Below are 27410 nucleotides of genomic sequence, written 5' to 3' on the forward strand. Positions count from 1 at the left end.
TCCCGTTACATTTTGAATCTGTATTTTTCGTTACATTATGAATATGCATTTTCATTAATTACCTTATATATTTTCAGGTCAAGGTGATGTTAAAGATATGTTCTCCTATAGTTCCTGGTCAGCAAGAACAAGGACGAAGTTTTCTAACCATCGACCCACGCCGTAAACAAGTGACGGTACATGACCCAACTGCTAGTGGATATATTACGTCTGCCAGTCGAAGATCTGCTGTGGCCGCCCCTAAAATGTTTGCTTTTGATGGAGTTTTCTCTCCGGATGATTCTCTGGTAAATTATAAACTTTGATTAATTAATAAAATTGATAATCCACAGATGTGCAAAGTGAGATAAGTTCAACCAGATTTAGAATGTTTATATCATTAATTTGTATAAAACTTAAAGTAAGCAGACGGATTAGGAAGGTTTTATTAAATTAAACAAAAAAACCTGATTAAAAAACACTGTTCATTTTATGAACAGATTGTGTTTAGATGTACAACATGTGTTAACAGTTAAAATTAGCCCTGGGGGACGGAACACCACCAAACAACTACAAATCATAAATACATTCACTCATATTCACCATGGGGATAAAGGTGCTTCAACGCTGGAATGTTTGATTTTATCATCTTGACAACTGCAGACTACCAAATCATTTCTCTTCCAATATTTCTGCTGTAATCAGCAGACGGCCCACATTGCTTCATGATGTCACACGTACATGTTTTGAATAAAAAATCAAATGAAACAGATTGATCATTGGGATAAACTCTATCTTGATTTGATTTCTATCATCAATAGCTACATCAGATGTATTCTTCTTTCTGTATCTTATAAATTATAGGTATTTGTTTTGAAGGCAAATTTAACCTTGTTAATTGCTAGCCTTTAAGAAGAAATTTTTTTTAAATCTGTAGGCCTATTGTTATTTGGTTTTTCAAAGTATTTTTTATGGTGACAGATATTTGGTAGTCATAAAATAGATTCAATTTGATCTGAAATTTTGGATTTACTAAAGATTCTTTCAAAAATTAAATTTGTTAAAACATTGGTACTCACTTTTCGAAATTTCGTTGTATATTCGTTTTCTATTTAAAGAAATCTTAAAGGTTTAATGGCTATCATAGAAAGTAATTTGTACCTGGACGTGAACTGATTAGTATATAATAGCATTGCCAGACGACCATGAAGTAGTATACCCTGTACATCATCCTCAAAAGCCTTCTTCTAAGCTCTACAACATATGGTCAAATCTTTAGTCTTTGCTATTAAATGGCAATTCCATTCAAGTGTTAGAGGTTAACTGACACTTGGGAGATATTATCAGTAGAAGTGTTAACACTGAAACACTACTTAATCTCACCTTTAACCCATAATTTGACCAACTAAAACAGCTTTTATATATACTGTATTATAAGTTGACCAGAGGGAAAATCATTAACTCTCTGACTGCATTCTTTTGCATAAGGTATATTATAGTATTTTATAAGAACCAATATATCTTCAGTAGTCCACTATTTATTTTATGCTATTTTTTATGAATACCTTTTCTTAATAACCAATATTTAAAGGAGATGGCCATTTATTTCTATATTTTAACAAAAGATAGATAATGATGACAGCTAGCTACTTGGATCAATTTTTAGGTGGTCTTGTTCATGCACAACCCTTAATTTTATCATACATGTACTACCAGATTTGTCAATGTGGTGTTGTCAAGCATAAAATGTAGTTATTTTTTTTTTTTAGAAAATTGTTTGGATTCTCCCAGTGACCTGTATACAATATATAATTTTGTGTGACATTTGTTAAAGTTGATGTTAGTAGCATGCTAAAGTAGCTACCATCATTATTTATCTATTGTTAAAATACAGAAATAAATGAACCATCTCCTTTAATGAGGGTGTTGATTATTTTAGTTGAACCAGGATTGTCTTAGATAACCTTTGAATTGCGATTTGACCAAATAAAATTAAGTTTAGTTGATTGAAATAGATTGATGAAAATCCGTTGGCTTCAGATAACAATTTTTCGATTGAAACCACTGGCTTATATAAGCTCTCCAAATCTCCAGGGAGTGCCTATCTATTATTACTTGCGTTAAATTGATTGTTTTTGGAACCTTGGTCAAAAATCAGATAAAATGAAGACATGATGAGGGTGAAAATATAACTTTGAGTATATAGCTGTTCCTGGAGATCTTGAAGACATAATTAGTCAATCTTCTATTATATACGACCGTAATACGTTGTTTATAAACATATATGTTAAGATAAGTACTACTTTATGTATGAAGAGATGAGTTAATTTACCAGGATTGATGGAGTTAATCCGGTGGATGAGCTTGTGTTATTTGTTTTTTAAGTCTACCTATATTAACAGTTCTAACACCTGATGATTGATCGCTGATTTCATTAACCACGATAAAAGAGAATCTTTTGTTAACATAACCAGAGTTTTCTATTTTGATTATTGGTTCAAATAGACTTGATTTCTTGGGTTAATTTTGTAGAATAATTGTTCTGGTATATTTTGAGGCTAAATTGTCTGTTTTAAAAATCATGTAGCATAATTATTGTTCTGGTAGTTGGAAATTTTATTTCTAAATTGTCTGTTTTAAAAATCATGAGCTGTCTAATTTACATAGAAACAACAGGAATTGTTTGCTATGTCTACTTCCCAAACATGAAATGAAATGAAATGGGGTTTAACGTCCTACTGTTCTGCTCCTAACCTGGGCTAATGAAGACGGCCCAAACATATGAAAAGTATCTTTATGTATGTGTTCTGGAAAGAGTACGCAATCCTGTCTCATGTACGATACATACACCACTACATAAGTAATTTGGTAAAGTAATTCAAAGGTTAAAGTTAAGCTTATTTGAAATTTAAACATACTGGTGATCGTTAAGCTAGTTTAACTTCTCGTCTGAACATAAAGATTGGCCAAATAAGCCAGTTTAAAACCTCCATTCACTACCTGTCTTTGGGTTATATTTTGACCGCCTGAACAGCTTCAGTTATCTTAGGGCATGCAGCAGTTTCAAGTAGGACATACACCTTTTGATGGTGGCTATTGGAACAGTTAAACTGGTATTATGTGTTAATACCAACTCCCCTGGCTTAAAAACACCTTGAATAACTTGAATATGGCCGTCTGAACAGCATATTATTAACTGTGTTAGTTGCAGAATAGTCTTAGCAGTTTATTTCAATAACTAGTATTCTTAATTGTTTTCGGTTTTTTGTTTCAGACTGAAGTGTGTGCTGGCAGTCTTTCTGACATTTTACAATCTGTTGTTAGCGGTGCTGATGGCTGTCTGTTTAGTTATGGACATTCAAGACTTGGTAGGTTAAAACATTAATACATGTAGGATAATTATGGAATGAAAATAATAATGATATAGCAATTAATTGCTTAGCAACAAAAATATTCCAAGGATAGGATAATAAGAGGCAGACCTGAATGGCAGACGCCATTCAAATTATGGGATTTTGATGATATATACATGAACATGTTTATGTAAACACCGCCATAGTAGCAATTTTGTATATACAAACAATTTGTAAATTAGAAAATATGCACTGAACTTTGTCTGCAGATGCAGAATACGCTTTCTGCACATTGGTCCATCTTTAAATCGTTAAGTTTTTTTGGTGGTATGTATTTTTTTATCAGTGTTAACACTATTGCCATAAGTAATGCAATTTAACTAATCAATTCAACAGCTCAGCATGAAATTGAAATGTAAGAGTGAGAGCAGCCATAGACCATTATATAAATTGGTAAATATTCCACCACATGTAGCCTCCTGCTGATTCTCTAGAACTTAGCCGAAACTAGAAATTATCTTGTCAAGTTTCTTCAAGTCTGGGCCTGTCACACATAACAATGAATAAATAGTTTAATAAGCTGCCACATATTTTTGATTTTGATTATTTACATGAAGGTTGTGACGTGAGAAAACTGCCAACCTATTGTTAAGAGTACACTTACGTCAGATAATAACTTGAGACAGGCGATCTATCTGTCTTATCATATTTCTACGTGCACTTGAGGAACCAATCATCTCAAGATCCTCACTATATCTCATATATATAATTTGGTATGTAAATGACACACAAATCACCAAGGATTCTGTAATCACACTTAAAAGTTGCCAGTGACTTTAGTTGTAAATGATGTAACACTTTTTAAAAAAGAACAACCAACAACTAGAGTTAAAGGATATATGTTTTAGGATATATTTTGATGAAGTAGACATACATACGCAAATTTCATGTCAAAATGTAAATAAATAATTAATTTGACTGTGTCTGAAAGTATAAGCTATAAATATTAAACCTTGTAGAGATAATCTCCAAAATTTTGTCTGCAAACTTTATGACAATGCAAATATTGTGTTGAGTTACATTACGTTTACATGGATTCCAGCTATATATGAAAATGTGAATTTAATCAATAGATATCAAAGAGGTTAAATTTGGGTATAAATTTGCCCTGTCAAATTTCTTGATAATGATTTTTAAGCTAGCATTGCCGATTTTGCTGCTGTTAGGTGTATTGGGGGAATACACAATTCCTTGTACAGGTTTCTCTTAGGCTGCATTCTGATACTTTTACCCTAACTTTTTTTTTATCAATGTTTTAATTAAATTGTGTTCAAATAAATGAAAAAAAAAATGTATCAGCTTGACTTCTCTAACCTTTTAAACTTGTTCACATTTCAAAGGTGAAACAAATAAGAGTGAAATTTCATAGCACATTATGATTTCAACATTTGTGTTCGCATTGAAAAAAATGGGTATTTGCCACACTTTTTCCCAAACTATTTCTTAGTGTGAACACAACCTAATATATATGTGAGACTAACACATGACACAATTATATGGAATTATATGACACAATTATTTCTGGTGACGTTTCAACAAGGGTTCTCTCATCTTTATCAACCCTTCTCAAAAACGTCACCAGAAATAAATCTTTCAAGTAACTTGTATTCCATATAATTGTGTCATGTGTTATTCTCATCCAGTTACTTAATGCCGCTTAAACAATATATCTAAGACTGCGGCTATAATTGAACAATTTTACTTCTACCAGTAGTTCAAAATATCATTAAAAGATTATAAAGAAAATATAATAGTAGTTTTCTACAAATTCTGTTTATAGATAAATATGCCATTAGCTTAGACTTATCTTGTCTAGTAAATTAAAGACATAACAGTATCTTGCACAGAAAATAATTAATGTAGAATGGCTCGTATAATGGTGGACTTAGTCTATTACCAGATTCTCAGCATTAACCACGCTCCGTAGCTTTTAGAATTTTTAACGTTAATCCTTAAAAAAGTATACTCATCCCCAATTTTGTGTTTCCTCTTGTATAGTAATGAAATCAGTTTGGATCAGTTCAATACCATTATAGTCGGTAAAGGTGGGGAAACTGGCTTTAACGATGTCTGGTTCAATTCGAGGTCTATGGTTACGAGAGATTTAATATTATCCTATAGACTTGTCTACCCACTTCCCTTTATAGCGTGTCAATTTAGATTTGTTTCTGGGAGTAATTTAGTTCCGGATATTTCTAACAATGTTAGACTTACTTGGTTTTGGTCTGCTTATTCTAATGGATTGATTATTGGAATCTTCTCATGTAAATTAAGCTACTTGTCAGCATAGTGTCCTCTTCTGTCATGCTTCGTCTCACTAAGTGCTGATTTGACAAAAGTGATTCATTCCTTATCCATGCTACCCCGAAAAAAATTCACTATCGAAATGAAAATGTAGGTTTGATGCAGGTTGAAGTTGAAATAGTTCAGTACATTTTCCTTCTCTCGATGTTACAATCTTTTCCTGTCAGTGATGGAGGTGACTTATCTTGTTAGTGAAGGCCCGACACATGTCATTAAACTCTATATTTAACGCCAGTAGATTTAGAATGAAAAATGAGTCGGTACAGGGTCGCCCTAATCAACGGAAACTTGGTATTGTTTTTAGATCAGTTCTTGATTGATTCCAAAGAATTCTTACCCATATACCCTGTGCTTGATAAACTGATTTGTCTGCCTTTCCCAGCAACTGACCAGACGTACAGGTCAATGCCGCCAATACTAACTAATATGATTAGCAAAATCATGAATGAGGTCAGTATTGATATCAATAGATACTGACCATCAGGAAGAGCGGAGCTAAGGGAATCAATATTGTGCATATTGGTTAAAATAGCATACATCTTGCCCCAGGGATCACTTAATTAACCAAGCGTGGTAGATTGAAGTGCTGCTATAAGCACGTCTTTATGGCTTGATTAATAATGATTGGTGAATTATGGTATATGGACATGATTAGTATGGTTCTAGTCAGATGTTTTATTGATATTTGCTAACATTTTTTTTCGCACTTTATGTATCCAATGTAATCTACTTATTAATGTTTAATTTGAAGTAGTTAATTAGGATATCTTCTTAAAACAAGAAGCATTTTGAAGTAAGATGCATAAATTTGAAAAATCTTTTGGTATTTATTAGAATGGTATATTTAAGGATAAAGTTTTGGACCATGCCCTCTCCCATCCACCCTTCGGTCTTCAAATAATTGTTCTATCAGATACACCAACTGACTTATATAATCAACCAAAGGATGCTGTTCTTGTGATATAAAGACCCTTAAACCTTTTTTATGAGGTGTCTGTTTTGGGATATTATCAGTATCTACATCTTTAATACTAACTGACGTCATTTTAAAATTCTCCAACTGCAAAAGATCCCTACACGCAAAAAAATTATTGAAATAAAATTGAACCAAAAGTGAGTCCCGAAATGACCTAGTTTGTGTTGAGTAGACGTTAAACCCCAGTTCTCTCTTCCACGCTTTTGGAAATCCTTCATATAACCACTTGTTAAGGGTGTTGAGTAGTCTAAGATACACATTAACCTTTCAACACCAATCTTATTAAGACTCTGCACACTTGTTCCATGTGTAAAATAACCCAGAGGAGACATAATACAGTGACTGTTTGTTGTGTAATAATGGAGTTACAAGCGGAAAAAAAACCCAAACTATTTATAGCAAATGAGAAGGTTTCCCCGACCTAGATCAGTTCTTGAATAAATTATGACACTGGATCATTGACTTCTATCTATATATATGACGTCAGAAGGAATTCTCTCTAGGACACGATTATCAAGGTCATCGTTTTTTGCCATTTCCATGGATACCAGACAAACCATAGCCTATGGCCAAAAATGGTCCTTTTGGGAATTTTTGGGAATTGCAATTAGCATTGTTCATGTCAAATTTGATGAAAATCCATTCAGGCATAACTGAGAAAATTCGACTTTTGTTGTCATCAGCACCATTTATCATGCTTTTGGCCCAAATTTGGAACATAGTAATTGGTAAATAAAATTGGTATTTGTTTGGTGATTAATATGTAGTTTATCACACCAAATAATAAAAAATGTCATATCTTATGAACAAAAATTACAAGTGCATTTTAGAGTACCCAACACCTTTAGTTATGTTTGAACATTTTGCCCTTCTTATTCCAGTCACTAGCATGGTAGACCATGTTCTTTGTGTAGATATTATGGTATAAATATGATAAATTACTAGAGGTTGTTCGGTAAAAGGACAAGATGCTGAAAGTCACATGAATTATTAAGGAATATTTATTGTTTAGGGTCAGACAGAGTAACAGACTTGATCATAAATAATATCTTTAAAACTGCTTGCTTTGATATCCCATGACATCTCATTTACATTCAAGAAATCTACCGGGTATATACATGTTTACAGTCAAACACCGATTCCAAACAAAATTTTACTTGACTACAAATTCATACCCATTTTAATGACACAATGCAAATTTGAGTGCTTAAAATAACTCTAAGAGGTAGTATCACACTCACCACAAAAGTTATGTAATTAATTTTTCGAAATATATTTTAAATAACCTTTAAATTAACTTAATCCAAGTACTGATCTACTCTCAGTATCGTATTTTAAACAACCATTCAATAAAAAATCTTAAAAATCCCTGAAAATTGAAACATAAAACATTTAAATTTCTGTGATGATTTGTCAAATTTGTCTAAAAGTTTGCATAGCTTCATGTTTGTCCCTTTTTTTTTACCAACCAGTACAGATCTTTGAAGTAATATGCCTCTTTAATGTTTTACTTCCCATGTTGACTTACCTAGAGGAAATACATTTCATAACAATAGATGAAATTTGAGAATATTTTGGCAATTAAATTGGACAAATTATGTGGAATTAATAATATAGTGTCACAAATTAAGACCCTTAAAATTGAACATGTCATTTTTCAACCAGGGTGGATCCTGCTTTTTAGACAGGGTGAAAGGTGGAGGTGCAGGAAAATGTGAACCTTCGCGATAAAGCTCCGGAGGTCTAAGAAGATGGAGGTCATATTTAATTGGTTAAAAATATAAGAACTATATTGCAGAGTTATTGCAGACTTAAATTGTGTATGACACAATTTAAGTCTGCAATAACTGAAAACTTAAGTTTTTGTCATTCCCATGGCTAGAGTCTGAATTGATGATTTGAGACCTGGCCTTAATTAAAGCCTTCTAGTGGTCATCTAGTGATTTTGCTTAAAACATATATTAGAAAAGCTGAAAAGCATTTGAATTAAAGGATGCCTACTAGATAATACTATTATCAAGTTTATATGTTGATGTATTTATTTGTATAATTTCCTGTATCAGGTGTAAAAAGAAGAATTATGTCAATATTTGATAGCTGGGCAGCTGCTGCAGTATTTCTTTTATATCTATCATATACATGAAACCTGTGTTATACACTAGTATAAACCTGATCTACTAGTCATACCATCAACCTCTTGTCAGTTATTTCAAACTTGTCAGACCACCAACATATTGACAGATTCCCTAAACAAGCAGATGGTTTGATGGTCACTCACAATATGGCCTTTACTTGTTTCATTTTATTTATAGAGGAATCTCCCATCATGTGGTGTGGTCATTTAAGTTCTTTCATTCAGACTAAGAAAATATATGAAAGGGCCCTGTTATTGAAAAAAGTTTACATTTTAAATAATTATATTGATCTAACTTGTGCCTTTTACATAGAAATTTTACATTTTAAGAACTAAAATGGAGAAAACAGACAACATGGATTCAGATGTAGAGCTATATGTTTATTTTAAACAACAGAAATGGCTCTTCATCATGAACCTCTATAAGCTTATACAATAAAAGCACATCTACATTAATAACATATGATATTATTTAAAATAAACTCAAGAGAAAATGCACATGATTCTCCTCAAATATGGATGCATATTAGAAGAAATTATTTGCGATATCTTTTGGGAAAATTTCATCTGTGGTTTTGTTATATGCTTGTCTGTAGACAAGCGTATACATGATTTTCTAAAGTAGGGACAAGAGCACAAAAAATCCCTAAAACAACAACATTATTTCTATAATTTAGTTGCATCTGTTATTGGGTGTGTCTTCTAACCAAATGTGATGGGATGGGTACATGAACACTGTTTTTGGATGGGCCATAGGGATTTCTATTACAGCATCTCTGGCTGTACTATAACTTATATTAAAATGACATTGTTATGATCTGTGGAGCCAAATTTGAGTAAAATAGAAGGAAACTAACTTTCTCCTTTCTTTTTCAGGTAAATCATTTACAATGATAGGAAAAGATCATTCACCACAGACTCTAGGAGTAATACCTTGTGCTATAGCCTGGTTATTTAAATTAATCAGTGATCAGAAAGAAACGACAGGAGCAAGATTTTCTGTCCGAGTTTCAGCTGTAGAAGTTTCAGGAACCCAAGAAATTTTAAGAGATCTTCTTACTGAAGTTGCAGGAGGTATGTAAGAGCTATTTTGAAAATTATATTTTTAAACCACAAATATATTTGCTTAATGTAATCAGCCATTTTGTTTGTTTAGTCAAATATGTAAGTGTTACTTTTGGTTAATGTAGTCCGCCATTTTGTTTGTTTGGTCAAGTAGTGATAATGAGATTTTTTTGGACACTCTTCACATCTGTTTGTAATAATAGGTGGATGATAGAAGATTGACATAACGCATACCTGAAACACTAATTACCAGTATAAACTAGAATACTCAAATATGTTTAAAAGTTGAGCATGGATGTAAATTTTGAACATTTGAAAAGTGCATCAATTTTTCCGATATATGATAAATCAAACTTTAATTATTTCTTATAATTACTTCGTGAATTGTTATTCTTGATCAGTTTTTAGTGTCTTATAAATACTTTCTTTACCTTCAAAAGAATGATATGCCACAACTTTTGTAGCCCGTTCACACACTTTACTTACAGTGGACATATGTTTTGTTTCCTGGCAACCCATCTTTTTAAATTGGATATTTAAATGGGACACAAATGATGTCCAAACAGGCACAGAAGTAATTTTAAAATTTCAAAGAATAATTTAAAAGTATGGTTATTTTTGTATGAGCTACAGGAGCTAGATATATTGACAACCTATAGCTAGACACAACTGTTTTTGTGGTTAACTGGAAGAACTCCAGCAGATTGATACTGACACGGGAATGTACTAATCTTCTTACTAACTAGCTTCTATAATAGTCAAACTATGTCAGATATTTATGTTGTAACACCTTGAATCAAATCTGCTTCTCTTCTGCTACACTCTTGGTATTTTGAACATTTGAGAGAAAATTAATATTTTGACATAGGACAGAAGTAAACATATTAAAAATGGATTAGGTTCATCTTTCAAACACTTAATGATACATTACTGTTATTTTTTGTGGCATATTTTATTTAACATTTCCTTTAAGTAAATAAAAAATACTATAATGATCGTAAAATTGTACAAGAATAAAAAAGCCAATAGCTTCCTTAACAGTTTCCATTTTCTTTATAAGTATCCTGATATATAATGTTGCAAAAATAGTAATATTTTTGATCTTTACCTTGGAAATATTGACTTTAAAGTGCATATAAATAAATGTATGCTAAAGACCCATATGCACAACTGAGTTATTGAAATGATATTTGTACCACTGACTCAGTGGGTAAAACGTTGGCGCGATACCCTGGAGGTCCCGTGTTCGATCCCTGCATTGGCCGAGAAAGTTCATCAGGATTTTCCGGCGTGGTTCCTCCTTGTCAGTGGTGCAGGACTGAGGGCCTGGCAAGAGACAAAGTATATCGTTCCGATGGGACGAAAATCTGAGGTCCCATGTACACATTGGCGTTCATGTAAAAGATCTCTTGGCCGTTGAAATTCGATGTAAGAGTAGGCCATAGTGCCGCTGTCCTGTCAAAATTTCCCTCATGGCATCCTGTATAGCACTTGTGCGTCTTCATTAGCCCAGTCGGAGCAGAACAGTAGGACGTTAAACCCCATTTCAATTTATTTAATTTATGACAGACCTAGTTAGTACTGAGTGGAAGGTAAACCCAATTTCTCTCGCTCTCCTTGATGAGCCATATAATTCATCATCATCAACAAGAAAATAATTAACCCCTAATAAACACGAGCAAGACAAAATGTGTCCATTTTGACAGCTGGAGTAGTATTATCGTAACCATATTCACCAATCAAATATCCGCCTGCTACCTCACAACAATAGACATTTAATCTCTAGTCTCTTACAACAAGACTCTTACTCCCTAATAAAAACCATCGAGCACATTCAATCACAACTTATCGCAAATAAGATTTCGTGCAACAGGCAGAAAAATGTTTGAATATAAAATGATATTCTTCACACCACAAATTCCTTTATATGAGTCATTTGATTAATTAACAGTTTAGTTAATTAGCTGAAGAGGATCAATTTATGATAGTTGAGATTAGCAGGAAGAATGACCATATTGTCCACAACTAGTGCAAGGATTAGATGGTAAAATGAGATGATGACAACGAGAAATCTGTGTTTATCAGACCACCCTGTATGATTAGATATTGAACGTCTGCTACCATGTGTCATAATATAATATTTAAAGTTGACGGCAGTTCAAACAACATATTAAGATTTAATAGTGACACACTACCGAATTAGAATCAAGCTTTGATTTGTCATATTTACAAACTTGAAATGGAATTGGTTGATAACCAGTGTATGGCATCTTTTTTTTCTCCGTCTGTATTAGATAACCAAACTTGTGTTTTCCGTTTTTTCAAAGACCTTTTTGACTCACACAAGTTCAACAGTTGTCATGTAGGAATCTTATCAGTAATGAAATGCGTTTGATTTTATAACATTGTGAAAAAGAAACAGAAACATCAATACAAAATATGCTGAAGAACGTCTAAGCAAATAAATATATTAGCAACGCTAAAATCCACAAGACACCATCTCTCTCATCACCTTAGGTGTTCAGGAAAGAGTAAGCATACCCTGCCATATCCACAAGACCTATTGCAATTTTTATTTTTTAGCCAGTTTTTAGTCTTCCCCACATTTTATTATGAACATACTTGCATCTAATTTTTATGAATACTCTGCAGGTCAGAGTTCTTGACAAGTTTTTATACGACTATATTGCAATATTGTAAATTGTAACGTTATCTCTCCTTTTATTTGGAAATATACACAATGTACACATACAGGATGTCAGTGATATCAGTAGAATTGTTTTAAAGCAGTTTTATATGCTAGTATGGATGATATTGCTGCTGGTGGTCTTAAATCGGACCCCGAAAACCTCTTGTCTATTATACTATACAGACGCTTAAAGATACATTATGGGCGATTTTTATAGAGAGTTGGCCATTCTTGCTATAACAGTTCAAAAGTAGATGATGAAAGAAGAATATATTGAAAAATTCAGTCAAATTACTTTATTCTGAACATAGTTATCATCATTGTAATATTTGCCTAGAAATGGTAGCGAATTGTGTCTTCACCTTTGCCGGTCGTTTGATTGACAGAAGTTAACTCCACCTACATATCTCGATTATCAAGTAAAGTTTTCAATGGCATACGGAAACGCTTTACAGCGGCCTCGCTAAGTACACTCTATCATTTAGCCTCGATCTAACTGACGTATTTTCATCAGGTTACCCCTTATCTGATTTAATCAATTAGTGAAATCCTATTTAAATCCGAGCTGTAGCCGAGCCATCCGTGGGTCTACAGAGTTGATATTGGTCTTGTTGTTTAAATAAAGATCTAATTTATAATTTCTATAACATCTGAAGCCTAAATTAAGACTTGCAATAATCAGATTTAGCTCTTGCATAATGCATGTTTAAGGGTAGTTTTCATTAATAAAGCTACCCTGGAGGTTGCCTGTTCGATCCCTGCATTGGCCGAGAAAGTTCATCATGATTTTCCGACTTGGTTTCCTCATGTCAGTGGTGCAAGACGGAGGGCCTGACAAGCACAGTTGTCTAGTCATTTGGATGAGACGAAAAACCGAGGTCCCATGTATACATTGACGTGCACGTAAAAGATCCCTTGGCAGTTGGACTTTTTTTTATAAGAGTAGGCCATAGTACCACTGCCTGGGCAAAGTTTACCTCATAGCACACAGTATGGCGTATGCCCATCTTCATTAGCCCAGTCGGAGCAGAACAGTAAGACGTTAAACCCCATTTGATTTCATTTCATTTCATTAATACAGACTCTTGTATAGTTGGAATTAACTATATTTCACAGCTGCTGTGCCTATAATATTTATTACCACATTTCACACCTAATAAAAACAAAATATGACCATATTAGTTAATGACTCATTAAACCACTATTAGATTCTTTGTGTATTTCTCAGCGAAGGGTAATAAAGGCAAGCATCTATTGAGATTATTATAGGGATTAATATCATTTGTTGTCGATATTACTGTTAATTACGCTAGTTGACATTTGATTTCTCGAGCTATAAAAGCTACACTAATGTGATTATAAGTTGTGTGCAAATTATCCCCAATACAAGTTGTCAAATCATACACTAGGAAATGTCAGGGTCAAAATAGTTCCTGCAATTAACAAAAAAATAGATTTGTTATTAATTCACAAAAACTTTGTTCTCATTTATCATCTTCAAATGTATATAAGTAAATGTCACATTACTACAAGTTGTCTACAACTTTAGACAGAATTGGGGGAGGTTAGCTGGTCGAGGCACAAGTTAGATCGTAAGGTCTTTCAATGTCAAGTGGCACAGTTTTGATCCCAAGCTTGTATATGACAAGGAGTAGGGTTGCCTACCCATGATCCAACCTCATTGATTTTCTCCGGTTCCTCCAGATACCTCCCACTGCTAAAAAGTCCTATGTGCAAGTTAATTATTGAAACAGAATTGTACCAGATGGTAGTCCCAACATGACCTAGTTTGTGTCAGTGTGTGTTAAACTCTGCAAAAAAGTAGGACGTTAAAACCTCATTTTATTCACTCCTATTTTGAATATAAAAGTTAATTTATTGTTGAGCACTAATAATTAAAATATTATCTCATATAGAACAAGGAGTAGTTTTGACTCTCAAACCTTGTAAGTTTTTTCCAGCAGGTACATTGGTATTCCTGGATATTTGTAAACTCTCTCTCTCTCTCTCTCTCTCTCTCCATTTATCAATTTATCAATCAGTATACTGATCAGAAAACAAATTGAAGATCCCTTGTCAATTGATAATAAAAAAAAAATGAAAAGACCTGTAAGTAGATAGATAAATATTTGTTAGACGTGTGTTAATTTCATAAAAATATGGATCAAAGAAACTTATAATCAACTTTATACAGATCATATCACAATGATCTATCTCATAAATGGAAAAAATGGGTGAGAATTAATTGTTCTCGGATCGTTTTCCAACCAAAGAGGACATACATAATGATAAAACTTATTTTATGTTCTACAATGGAGCTTCAAGTGACATGTTCTACTCTGTCTTGTTTCACGCTCAAATCTCTAGTTCTACTTAATCAATAGTAAATATACATAAGTGCTATATTCTTTTACCACTGAACTGCGATTCCCTTAGGTTTGGGTAATGTAACAAAACCTATTGATTCATAATGCCCACTTTTAGTAATTTGATGTTGATCGTACACCAAGATAAGACTGTCTAAATTGTTGAATAATTCTCTTTTATAAGCGGACAGAAGTTTAGATAATAGCGCCTCCGTATCACTTGATTTGCTCTAGGTGAATTTTGATGCTTAACTCCCCAGCTCATCAGCGCAGGCTTGTGGTGAGAATTGTGAAGTATCATACTGTCACTGCCCACCCTTTGAAAAATGTAGAAGCAAACTGCTTTCGTCTGTCTGATTGGAAACGTTAGAATTCCACTCAACGCTTCCTTTTAGTCGTTTCTATCCATTGCTTGGGGAAATGAATCAATTACCAATCACTTGGAATTGTCATGTACCGAATGTATAGTAGGAAAATAAATTCTACAATTGATTGAGCGATGCCAGCCACAATTTGCCCTTGTGGGATATGTTCAGTAATACAAAGTCTTCAGAATTTTCACTTTCATTTGGTTAGAATAATCAAAATGGAGTCGTTTCTGCCATCAGTTCTGATGACGGATGTGAATGTACGTAAATGAGTTTTATTGTCCGTGTAATGTTTAATGTGTTTTAATTATATCACCATGAAGATCTCCTCATGTTCAATCTCATCCATTTGCAAGGACAAACTATGTAATCTAATATTTGTCTTTTATTGCATCTAATAAAATCGGGTGGTCCTGATGTGCATGCATTTCTTTCAATTTATTTGATTTGTAGAGATTTTTGTGTTCAGTTTAATATGTCTGCAATATATCTGCAGATGGGATGAAAAACCCGGGTCCCGTGTACATGTTGGCATGCAAGTAAAAGAACCCTTGACAGTTAGAATTCAATTGCTGTCAGAGCAAAATTTCCCTCAGCGTGTGCCGAAAAGTAGGACATTTAACCCTATTTTAATCATTCATTAATTGTAAATACCATTACTGGCTATTTTGGAAATCGATAAATTTAAGAGAAATTTCTTGAAAACCACTAAAAAAAGTCTTGTAAATTGAAAGCTAACATGCCTATAAATCAGTGATGAATTGGACATTTTATCTCAAATTTGGCACATGATCTAATTTAAACATCCTCAATGTAACTGTAGTCAAATAATTTTTGTTACCAACTGATGAAGAGCTCCAAAATCCAAATGTCTCTTTTTTTTTTTTTTCGTTGACAAAAGTTTATCAATAATAATTTAATTTCACTTACTTTGCTCTTTTTTTGCCTTCAAACTCTTAAATACTTACCTTTATGAAACTGAATGGTAGATCAATTTACCTACATGTTTATATGTACATATGCGTGGAAGTAAGTCATGATTAAGAACCTATAAATTCAAACAGTTGACTGATTGATGAGAAAAAAATAGATCTCTCCAATAAATATACTGATATATTGTTGACGTCTGCACCCTCCATTTAACATGTGTATGTTTATTCAGCTTACCTGGCAGTGTTTAATGTACATATGATATAATAGGTGCAGACATAAATGAAATAACAGGCCTGATTACCTCCCTTGAGATAAACCATTAAATTTCTTGAAATGATTTATGCAAATAAATTAAACCTCACTGCACATGCATTGATAATATTTGGTATAAATCCAATCTCATGGTGCCAAAAAGTGCAGAATTATGATGTTCTTTGATGGTTAGATAAATATAACATTTTCATCTTATCAAGGTGCAGATGGTGGCAGTGGATCAAATGGTGTCTATTTGAGAGAAGATCCTATCTGTGGAACCCAACTTGAAAATCAAAGTGAACTTCGTGCCCCAACTGCTGAAAGAGCAGCCTTCTATTTTGATGCTGCTTTGGCTGCAACCAGTAAACATGGTGAGATACTGTTTTAAGATAAACTTAGATTGAAGTATTTAGCTAGATGAAAAAAAATGAATTATTTAAAAAGTAGTTGATTAATTTTTAAGAAAAGATCTAAAGTTTGGTAAATCTATCTGGTTGTTTTAATTGTTAATTGAATAGCATAATTGATTATCTGTGTTAAACAGCAGAAAATGTTTTACCCAGCTCTTTGGATTGTATCCCCTGTGTATGTCAGTGGGAAGCCATTAAAAGACAATCAAGATGATAGATCTATGGGAAGTTAAACAGGAAGTTAAAAATATATACATAAATATCATATTAACATCTGATTCTATGCATATTACGTGAAAGTTATGAACGATTTCACTTTCAGGGAAGCATGCCAAACAGACACTTTCGTTACTCTTTAAATGCATTTTTTGCTAATCAGACGTGTATAAACATATTTATCTTCCTTGTCTGCTCAATTTCTGAGGTGATTTCACTATTTATATCTAAGAAAAAGATAACCGAGGAAGCTGTGAGGTTCAAACCTTTACTTATTCCTAAATCTTTCTATTTCAACAGTGGAAGAAGACGGCCGATCATCTCATTTGTTATTCACCCTACATGTCTATCAATATAGAATAGAAAAAGCCAACCGAGCCGGATTACCTGGTGGTAAGTAATACCGTTATTTATTCTCTATATTTTGTTGATATTCATAGATGTTTATGTTTCTACAAGAAAAAAATGGAAAGTTGCCTGTGGCATGCTTCAGAACTTCCTTTTGATTCATCTATGATAGATCTGGTCCAAGTTCCAAGATATTTTTCCTGTGATCTTGGAATTCTTTTCAAGTTTAGTCAGAAAACAAACAATCTCTGGTGTAAATATGAACAAAGAAAAGATTAATGTGCACACCGAGAATTAAGAAATGTGATAAATGACCTCCTTTATTCTAAAGTTATTTCAAATAGTGAACATGCATGGTCCATGTCAACAATTTTAGTTGTCTTCAACTCCTTTTGAAATGTGATGTCCTCAAATTCCATTACTAGCGTCCTAGAATGAAGCTGTTTAATTTCACAACCAACAAAAATATGTGATTGCTTTATATAAAATTCTCATTTATGCACATTAGCCGAAATAGTAGTGTCCCCCACCTTTTAAAGAAAGCAAGGGATTATTAAGTTTGGTTTGTCTGTTCATCTGAAGCAGCTTTTTAGAACACAATAATTCTACTTCTAATTGAGGTAGAATGTTCAAACTTGGTGCAGATGTTCATTAGGTGAATGTCTTGATGACTTGAGGATGAGCATTTTCTGCTTACACTGTCCATATGTCTGTTCGTCACACCTTGTAAACACAATCACTAGCTTCTAATTGAAGTAAAATGCTAATTTGTTGTTGATGTTTATGAGATTAATGATTTGACCAAGGTCAATGATGGGCATATTCTGCTTATGCTAAGAAAAGATAATCAAGTTGATTTGGCAATACTAAAGAACCTGATAATTTTAAATGAGAGTGCTGAAAGCTGATGCATGATTAATTTTGAGAATAAGCATTTTCTGCTTAGGCTAAGCAAAGATATTAACAATTTAATCATTGGTTCAGACTTTGAACATCATGATAACTCTGATTCTAAACGTGGGGAGAGTAATGAAACTTAATGTATAGTTTCATTACATCAATACCTTGACTATGTTTGATAATGACCAATTTCTCATAATGTTAAGAAGAGTGATAAGTAATTTGATTGCTTGATGTTTTATAAAAAAATGTGGTTCCCCCTTGTCAGTAATGCAGGACGGAAGGCCTGAAAAGGACAGCTGTCTAGTTGTTCGGATGGGATGAAAAACCGAGGACCTGTGTACACATTGGCATAAATGTAAAAGATCCCTTGACAGTTGGAATTCGATATAAGAGTAGGCCGCAGTGCCGTTGTCCGCGCAAAATTTCCCTCATAGCACACTGTATGGCGTATGCCCGTCTTCATTAGCCCAGTAGGAGTAGAACAGTAGGACGTTAAACCGCATTTCATTTTCGTTTTATAAAAAGTTAAGTGTCCTTTATTTATTTTGGGATTAGGCTGGGGACATGAATCACATTGTTGGCTTGTTTAAGAATGTTTGATAAGAAATGAATATGGAACTGGCATAAATTAAACAATCTTTATCAGTTTAACATAGTCTTTCAAGTGAACTTTCATCAAGATATTATGAGAGTTTGAAAAATAATAATACCTGTAGGCAATATTCTGGGAGGGAGAATATTTCTTCCTGTGGCATACTGCATATTACATAATACAATTTCTTATTCTTTTTAAATACAAAACTTATGCTGGGGTGTTTATGAGTAGGTCTTGGGTTTTACTTGTGTGTGTTTTGAATGTCTGTCTTCTAATGAATACATTAGTCTGGTTCCAGCTAAAAACATATAAAAATGACTTATGTAATGTAGCTGGCATTCTATTATCATCCTAATTATCTTAATATGCATGACGTAATTGATTTCATGTGTTTTTCAACTTTATTTATAATTAAGAAAATTTAATGAAGCGCTCTTGTCAATTCTTTAATTATATTTCCCCAAACAGATGCTTCAGTACGTATTAATTAATCAACTTTCAATAGTTAAATAATATAAGAAATATTTGGTGGCTAGGTTGTAATTGAACAAAATTGGAAGAGAAATTTAAATATTTGGAAAGTGGCCAGAATGAGTGTTAATGGTGCTATAAATCAGTATCTGGGGTGGTGTTTTGTGAGTTAATGGTGCCTCATTTCCACTACAACCTGGTTCTTTTACATTAAATGGAACACATAGTTTTTTTTTCTTGTATACAACCTTCTCCAATCTCAAGTCATGATAGACTACTTTAACCATTATACTATTAGAGATAATAGATGCTTGATGAATTTGATATTTCTGTTGAAACAGAAACTGATTGCTTAAAATCCAGCAAAATATCAGTTACAAAATATCCTTATTATTGTCTCCAAAAGCAAGGAACTATTAATGTGGGTTTTCAAGACGCAATAATTCTGCTTTAAAGTGAGTGAATGTAAAGCTTTACTGGGTTGATGATGAGTATTTTCTGCTTTGGCTATGTCATTTGTTTAACTAAGACTTTGAAACATAATAACTTTTAATTGTTGGCGTGGGGATGAGGGATGTTTCATACCTTGACTAAGTTCAATAAGTGTCATTTTCTGCTTAAGTTATGTAGAGTGATAAACATATTGATTGTTTAATAAATGTCAGTGTAATTAAAGATACATAAGTTAAAACCTAAATCTGCCTATTGCAAGTCTTTCTTTGGGCTTCAAATGTTATAGAAATTATTAATTAGACCTTTATTTACATGATAAGCTCAAAATCAACTATGTTGATCCTCGGATGGCTTGGATATAGCTTGGATTTAAACAGTTATTTCAAAATTATGAATCCTTATAAACATTTCTCCAATTACATTCTATAACAAGCAGTTAAATTTTATACATTGTAATGTATTCTACCAAATAAAGGATTAGCCAAATTGTTCCTAACTGATATTATATTGTGAATTAATCCAACTAAATCAAACAGTAGTTACTGGACTGTCCAGATAGAGATATCAAATATCTGTATAATTTGAATATTTAATGTCAACTTATGAAATATATGGTCCATTAACGAGATAAAATCTGATAGGTACATAGAATAATTTGTTTAAATTAACCTTAATTAGCGTAATACAAATTATATATTATATATATATAACTGGTGGACTTTTTAATTGTCCAACTGACCGAATGATAATTTGTTTTCAATCTCCAATATTAGTTGTGAAATGACTTTGTTTGTTTTGAATGACATTAAACCTAATCTCTCTTGCCTAAATTACAGCAGGGGTCGTGGCGGACTACTCTGAAACTTTTGAATAAATGCTATGTTTTCATGAAAAGCATATACGAGGGCTGACTGAAATTTTCAAATCTGAAATAGGTAGATCAATTAGTTTGAAATAAACTTTTGCCACCAACAAATACGATCATTGAATGAATCATAGACATAAGAACTGTTTGTAGTTTTATTGTTTTTGTACCCGGTCTACCCATTGAAATTGCCAGAAATGGACAAATTGGCTATAGGGCAGCCATCAAGTACCTGCAACTGAATGGACTAAACCCAACACATATACATGTTGTTATGGTCTCCGCTTTAAGGGATGACACCCCTTTCTTTCCCACAGTAAAAAGTGGGCTGTTGAATTTAAGTGTGGCAGAGAGAGCCTTGACGAGGACCTGCATCCTGGTTGGCAGCAACAATTCCAGTCATCTCTTAGAGGATTGAGCATATTATACTATTCAAAAAAAGTAGGGGATAATTGATTTTTAAATGTTATTAAAGTCACCTAATGAAACTGACGAAGAAACAAATGACAAAATGAAATGAAGTTCACATTCATCGATTTATTCCAAATGATCGTTAGACTAAGTAAGGCACAGACTGACCATTATAAGGGTAAAATGATACCCGGGGTCAAACAGCAAAGTTACCACAGCATCACAACCAAGTCAGTAACGGGTAAATCCTCCTCTGTTTGCCAAACAAGCATTGATCCGACGTGGCATACTCCTAATGAGACGTCTAAGGTCATTTTGGTCCAGATTGTCCCATTCCTGTTGCAACGCAGCAGCAAGTTCTTGGACATTGGCAGGACGTTGTTGACGTTGACGTAACCTCTGTCCAAGCATGTCCCAGACATGCTCGATGGGGGAGAGGTCGGGACTCAGTGCTGGCCAAGGTAATGTGGTGATGTTCTGTTGTTGGAGGTAACCTGTAACGATCCTGGCCCTGTGACATCTTGCGTTGTCATCCTGGAAGATGAAACGGCGGCCATGACGTCGTGCGAACGGCACAACATGGACTGCCAAGATGTTGTCCCGGTAGTACTGGCCTGTAACACGCCCTGCAACAACATGTAAAGCCGTTCTTTCAGCAACAGTGATGCCTCCCTACACCATAACAGAACCACCCCCAAATCGATCATGTCTGATGACGTTAATGTCTTTGAAGCGCTCGTTTCGACGACGGCACACCCTCCTACGTCTGTCCAAAAAATCAACAGTGAACCTTGACTAATCTGAAAACATCACATTGCTCCAGCGTCGATTATCCCAGTGTTGACGATCCCTACACCAACGACGTCTTGCCTGAATGTGATGATCTCTCAAACAAGGGATCACGCGAGGACGTCGGGCGCGAAGGTGACCCCTATGCAGTCGATTCCGAATCGTCTGGCCACTCACTCTCACACCAGTGTCTGTTTGAAGACGAGCGCTGATCTGATTTGCTGTGATGACACGATTTCTCAAGGCCAAGGTACGGATAAATCGATCCTGGGCTTGAGTTGTCGCCCTTGGTCGACCTGAGCGTGGTCTGTCCTGTACAGATTGTGTATCACGGTATCTGGACCATAGCCTGCTTATGACAGACTGAGAAACATTCATCGTCCGCGCCACAACCGCCTGTGTTGTGCCGATCTGTAGCATGCCAAGGGCACGTAACCTTTCATTTTGGGTAAGCCGACGCATATCAAAATTTGTTTTCTGGTCACTAAAACAATTAAACTGATGTTTCCACCCTGGAATTCAATGCCACAATGACTGTAACATTCAAAGTCAGAGTCGTGCAAATCTTGGGTTGGACCCCCATGATGATCCCAAGCATCACCTGCATTCCATGCGGTAGCTATTGGTGCGTTTGGGCGTCACATGTAATTGGAAATGTTTCTTCTGTTAGGTTCTATAGTGACTTTTTTCGTAGTCATTTGCATATTTTAGTATTATGCCCCCAAAATCAAATATCCCCTACTTTTTTTGAATAGTATATTACCAGGGAGGGGATGATGTCCCTTCCTTTTCCACAGTAAAGAAGTGGACTGTAAAATTTAAACTTGGCAGAGAGAGAGAGCCTTGACGATAACACGCATCACGCATCCGGACGGGAAGGCCATCAACAGCCACCATTCAACAGACCATTACCTGGGTGTGTGACATGGTGATGGCAGATCGACAATTGACCACTTGACTTATAGCCAGTGCCATTATCTGCAACGAGTTAGGAATGACAAAAGTTTCTGCAAGATGGGTGCCAAAGACCTCGACTGCGGATCAGAAACATGTCAGATTCTGATGTCCCGTGACAATCTGCGCCATTTTGAGGCATATCCTTATAATATTTTTGGCCAGATTTGTAACCATGGATGAGACCTGTTTCCAAGGAACTAGTGTGTCATCATTTTCCTGGTAATGATGCTGCCATGTCAGTGTGAATGACTTTTTTAGGGTGGCAGAAGAAAATTTCTTCCTGACTGGCATTCAAGCCTTGCAACATCGTTGGCAAAAGTGTGTTCAGCTAGAAGAGGACTATTTTGAAACAAGGCCCTTTTTTCAGTTTGCAGAACCTTGTGAACCCTCAAAGGACGAAAATTATAAGAAATTGTCTTGTAAATGCCCCAATTACCTACAAAAAAATAAATATGCGACAACCCTTGCCGACCGCTCGGACGATTAAGCTGCTGTGGGCATATGTGTCGTTGCCTGGCATTCTATCTTTGTTTTACCAGTAGGAGGAAAAACATGCATGTTTCATTTGGAAAAACTATAACCTGCATGTCCGCTAGGCATAAATTTCACAAAATCAAGTAATTTCAGATAAAGCAAGAATCTGTACTCCTACAATTTTGAGATATAATTAAAGTCAGCATTATTTATTATTTTTGGCAAAAGACTTAAAACTAAAATAGATACATATCAAAATACATATAAGTTTACTGTTTAGAACAAGCTGAGTTCTAGCATATTGAAATCTTATATCCAAGACTGCAATTCCTTCATCTTACTATATCATATACCTTGATATAAAGTTTATCTGGAAGCAATTTTAATGAAGATTTTTTTCTTAAATCATATTAATGATAACAATTTTGTGGGATAAATTTTTTAAAATCTTTTACATCTAGGCATGGATAATATAATATGCAACTAATGTGGACTAATTAAATGTACATACATTTAAATATGTTTTGACTTCTGCACATTATGATATGATTAAATAACATATAAGTTACTTATGGCAAAGTAGGATTTCATTACTCAATTTTACTTTTTGCAAAAAGATAATTAAGAATTTCTTCTTGGGTCTACATGGGAGGCTTGATGGCAAATAACTGAATTTTTGAAACATTAATTGCATTGATACAGCGCCAATGTTCTTTTGCCAGTCTCTACAAAACAATATCATTAGCGATTTCCATGTAGTCATGTTGATTACAGCGCTGAATGACAACACCAGCCTTTTAGCAAGACCCTTCTATGTTATAATAGGGGGATTCACTACAACACTTGGACACCCATCTGTATACTCAAACTGGGGTACAGCAAGGTTTTTGTGTAGCATAGTAGCCATGGAGGATGTTTTTTTCCACCAGAAAAGTATAGCCTGTTGAACAGAACTTCTGTGGATTTTACACATTCAGTTCTACCAATAGGTGAAGGATTTTTGCATGTCAAAGCCCAGATTGAGAGTTGTATTCCGTACCAAAACTTTAAAACATTGATGATTGTACAGCTGCTTATCTTAATTTTTTGACCAGATCTGCTTAATATTGCCGGTTTAAGCTATTTAAGGACATGCACTCCGTCTTCATTAGCCCAGTCAGTGCAGAAAAGTAGGACATTAAACTACATTTCATTTTATTTCAAGGCATGCATATTTCATTATTTTTATTGAAATTTGCAGTTGTAGCTATAACCCATGGTAATAGCCATCGAAAATGTCAAGCTGGTTTCGCTTCTAGTCATTGTGAACATTACACTCTCCTTAGAGTCTCCTAGCTTAAAAAAGCAGGTGTTATATTAGACTAACTTATATTTGGTCTTCTGAACTTCATATTATACTCGTAGTTTTCTCTTGTCTGTGGTGCAGGACGGATGGCCTGACAATGACAGATGTCTAGTCATTTGGATGGGTTAAAATACAAAGGCTGTGTGTACACATTGGCATGCACGTAAACGATCCCTTGGCAGTTGGAATTCGATATAAGAGTAGGCCGTCCGGGCAAAATTTCCCTCATAGCACACTGAATGACATATGCCCGATCTTTATTAGCCCAGTCATCTTTATTAGCCCAGTCGGAGCAGAACAGTAGGAGGTTAAACCCCATTTCATTTCATATTATACTCCCTCCTACATGTACTAGAAGAGAAGTAATATCTACTATTTACATGAAATAAAGCAATAAATGTTTCAACAACCTTAGAAGTAAAAGTTTCACATACGAGATGTCAAATTGTGACTTTGTGGGTGGCAGTATATTATTTACATAAGGTTAAAAACCTATATTTTTAATGGTACTGAATGTACATGGATCTTAAGTTAAAATACATTGAGTGTGAAGTTATAAATGTCTCAACACAGAAAGATATGAACTAAATACTTTATTATCTAATAAAATACAAATATATGTTGAGTTGTTCACTATCGCTTTAAACATGTTTTAGATTGTGGGGTGTAATTCTAACCATCGTTAAACTATTATTATGGGACAGAATAACCGTTATCTTGACAAGTTAGCATATTTTCTACGTTAAATACTGGTTATTCATAGACTTATGCTGGAAAACCTGACACACATTTCTATATCTAACATTTTTATCAAAGACTCTGGAATTCTATTCGGTACAAACTTGTATAATCTGATTTATTTTTCAACTCATGCAAATAACCAGTTGACAAATATTGTTTGTACCTACAGACCCGCCCTTTAATTAAATGTCACTCTAGAGAGTCGCTGAAGTTTGCAGTGAATTTTAATGAAACTAAAAGTGTTCATTCTTGAGCCACAAAAAACAGGGAGGCCACAATTTATCCTGGTAAAAAAAATGGTGTAATATCTAGATGCACAATGGAAAAAATGTTAAAACTAATTTGAAAAAAATATTTTTCAAATTATTTTACATTGATAAGTAGATAAAACCTAATTCTGTTGACATCTCATGAAATTTCTTCTTTTTTTATTGTTATAGTTGCTGGAGGTCGAAGTCGTCTACATCTAATTGATTTAGGAAGTACAGCGAAATCTAAAGATCCAAACAACGCTTCTTTAAGTCTGTCAGCCCTCGGTAATGTGATAATGGCTCTACTTAATGGACAGCGCCATTTACCACACAGGTAAGAAAACATGAAAGTAATTATAATTTGTGTGTTGTCTTTCTCTGGAATATTCTGTATATAGCTACAAGCAATAGGTAGTCCAGATGCTCTTATAGTGGCTGAGAATAAATGTCATTTTATTTTTTACTCAGACATATGAATATGTGTGATGACAATAATTGAGAAGTGTACCATATCTAGTAGAGGCCGAAATTGATAAATGAGTAAATGAACGGTGGTAGCAAGTTAACACTTTAATAATGATTGTGCATAAAATAATGGAAATGACCCATAGAGTTTGACATAGATAGATGTATATAATATGTGAAATTGTCAGTAATAGTTGTCAAGGCTATAGTTTAGCTGCCTTCCGATGATAACTTGATCCAACCTTTTTCGATTCACAGTCTGCACATACCCCACTTTTGTTGAAGCAGAAAAATTACATCTGGTATATGGTACCTTTAATTGGATTATCATTCACAGTATGAAGTAGATAAAATGGAATTCGGTTTTGGAATAATAAAGGGGGCAAAATACATTTAATTAGTTTACATAATATTTTTGAAAGAAATAACAGCGTTACTTCGTTGGCATGAAAGAAGAGACAAAAATAACGTAGGGGAGAAAAAGAAAGATTATTACGAATGAGAGACTGCACTGTTTGTTTATTCTATTCCACGCCATCTTTTTTCTCCTTAAATCATATTTAGTCTTTAGTGAATATAAATCACAGTTATCAATAGAGAAAACCAAACAGTGCATCAATTGTATCACCATGTTTCTTTCACGGTTGTAACACTTAATTCAATTTCTACTAGCGCACTAGCCACTTTTCCTTGCATGTTATTGTTATTTTGGTTTGCTGCACAAGAAAAGCGATACCATGGAGCTGCCAGCTTGAATATATGCATTGTCACAATATCTTATTTCTTCTCTTTATGAATTAGCTAATAAATAGTGTTTTTTATTTAACTGTATGCCACAGAACAAAGCTAATTTATCACCTCTAACATTCCTGTATTGTAAACAAAACCATATCAAGTTGCCAGTGGTCCAAGCTAATTTACACTTGACATTTCTGACTAGTAGGCAACATCCTTCCTTGTGCATGCTGAGATAGTTGTTTGTAAATGGTGTTGTTCTGGCAGAAGTGAAAAGTTGGAATAAATATCAAATACTGTACAAATATAAAAATGTCAGATTGTAGTTGCTGATATTATGATTGGCAGGTTATGACAATTTGATAGATAATACGATGAGAGTGAGGATATGCAAGTGATGAAAATTTTATCCGATTTCTGCTATATTGATGGAAGAGCTCTCTTTACTCTTCCATCCATCATATATTCCGGCAGTAAATGATTTCTGGGATCATATTAA

General features: G+C 34.0%; 1 protein-coding gene across 2 annotated transcripts in view; it reads left to right on the plus strand.

Moving 5' to 3' along the window:
- Positions 1-27410, plus strand: part of LOC126822271 (kinesin-like protein KIF26B) — a 127448-nt gene that overhangs the window by 88306 nt on the left and 11732 nt on the right. For both annotated transcript variants that reach the window (XM_050551049.2, XM_050551050.2), the window contains 6 exons: positions 78-287; positions 3254-3347; positions 9683-9880; positions 16701-16853; positions 17409-17501; positions 25901-26045. In XM_050551049.2, coding sequence (XP_050407006.2) covers positions 78-287; positions 3254-3347; positions 9683-9880; positions 16701-16853; positions 17409-17501; positions 25901-26045 — 893 coding nt within the window. The remainder of the gene's footprint in view (positions 1-77; positions 288-3253; positions 3348-9682; positions 9881-16700; positions 16854-17408; positions 17502-25900; positions 26046-27410) is intronic.

Source organism: Patella vulgata, chromosome 5, assembly GCF_932274485.2.
Source record: "Patella vulgata chromosome 5, xgPatVulg1.2, whole genome shotgun sequence".
NCBI classification, from domain to species: Eukaryota; Metazoa; Mollusca; class Gastropoda; family Patellidae; genus Patella; species Patella vulgata.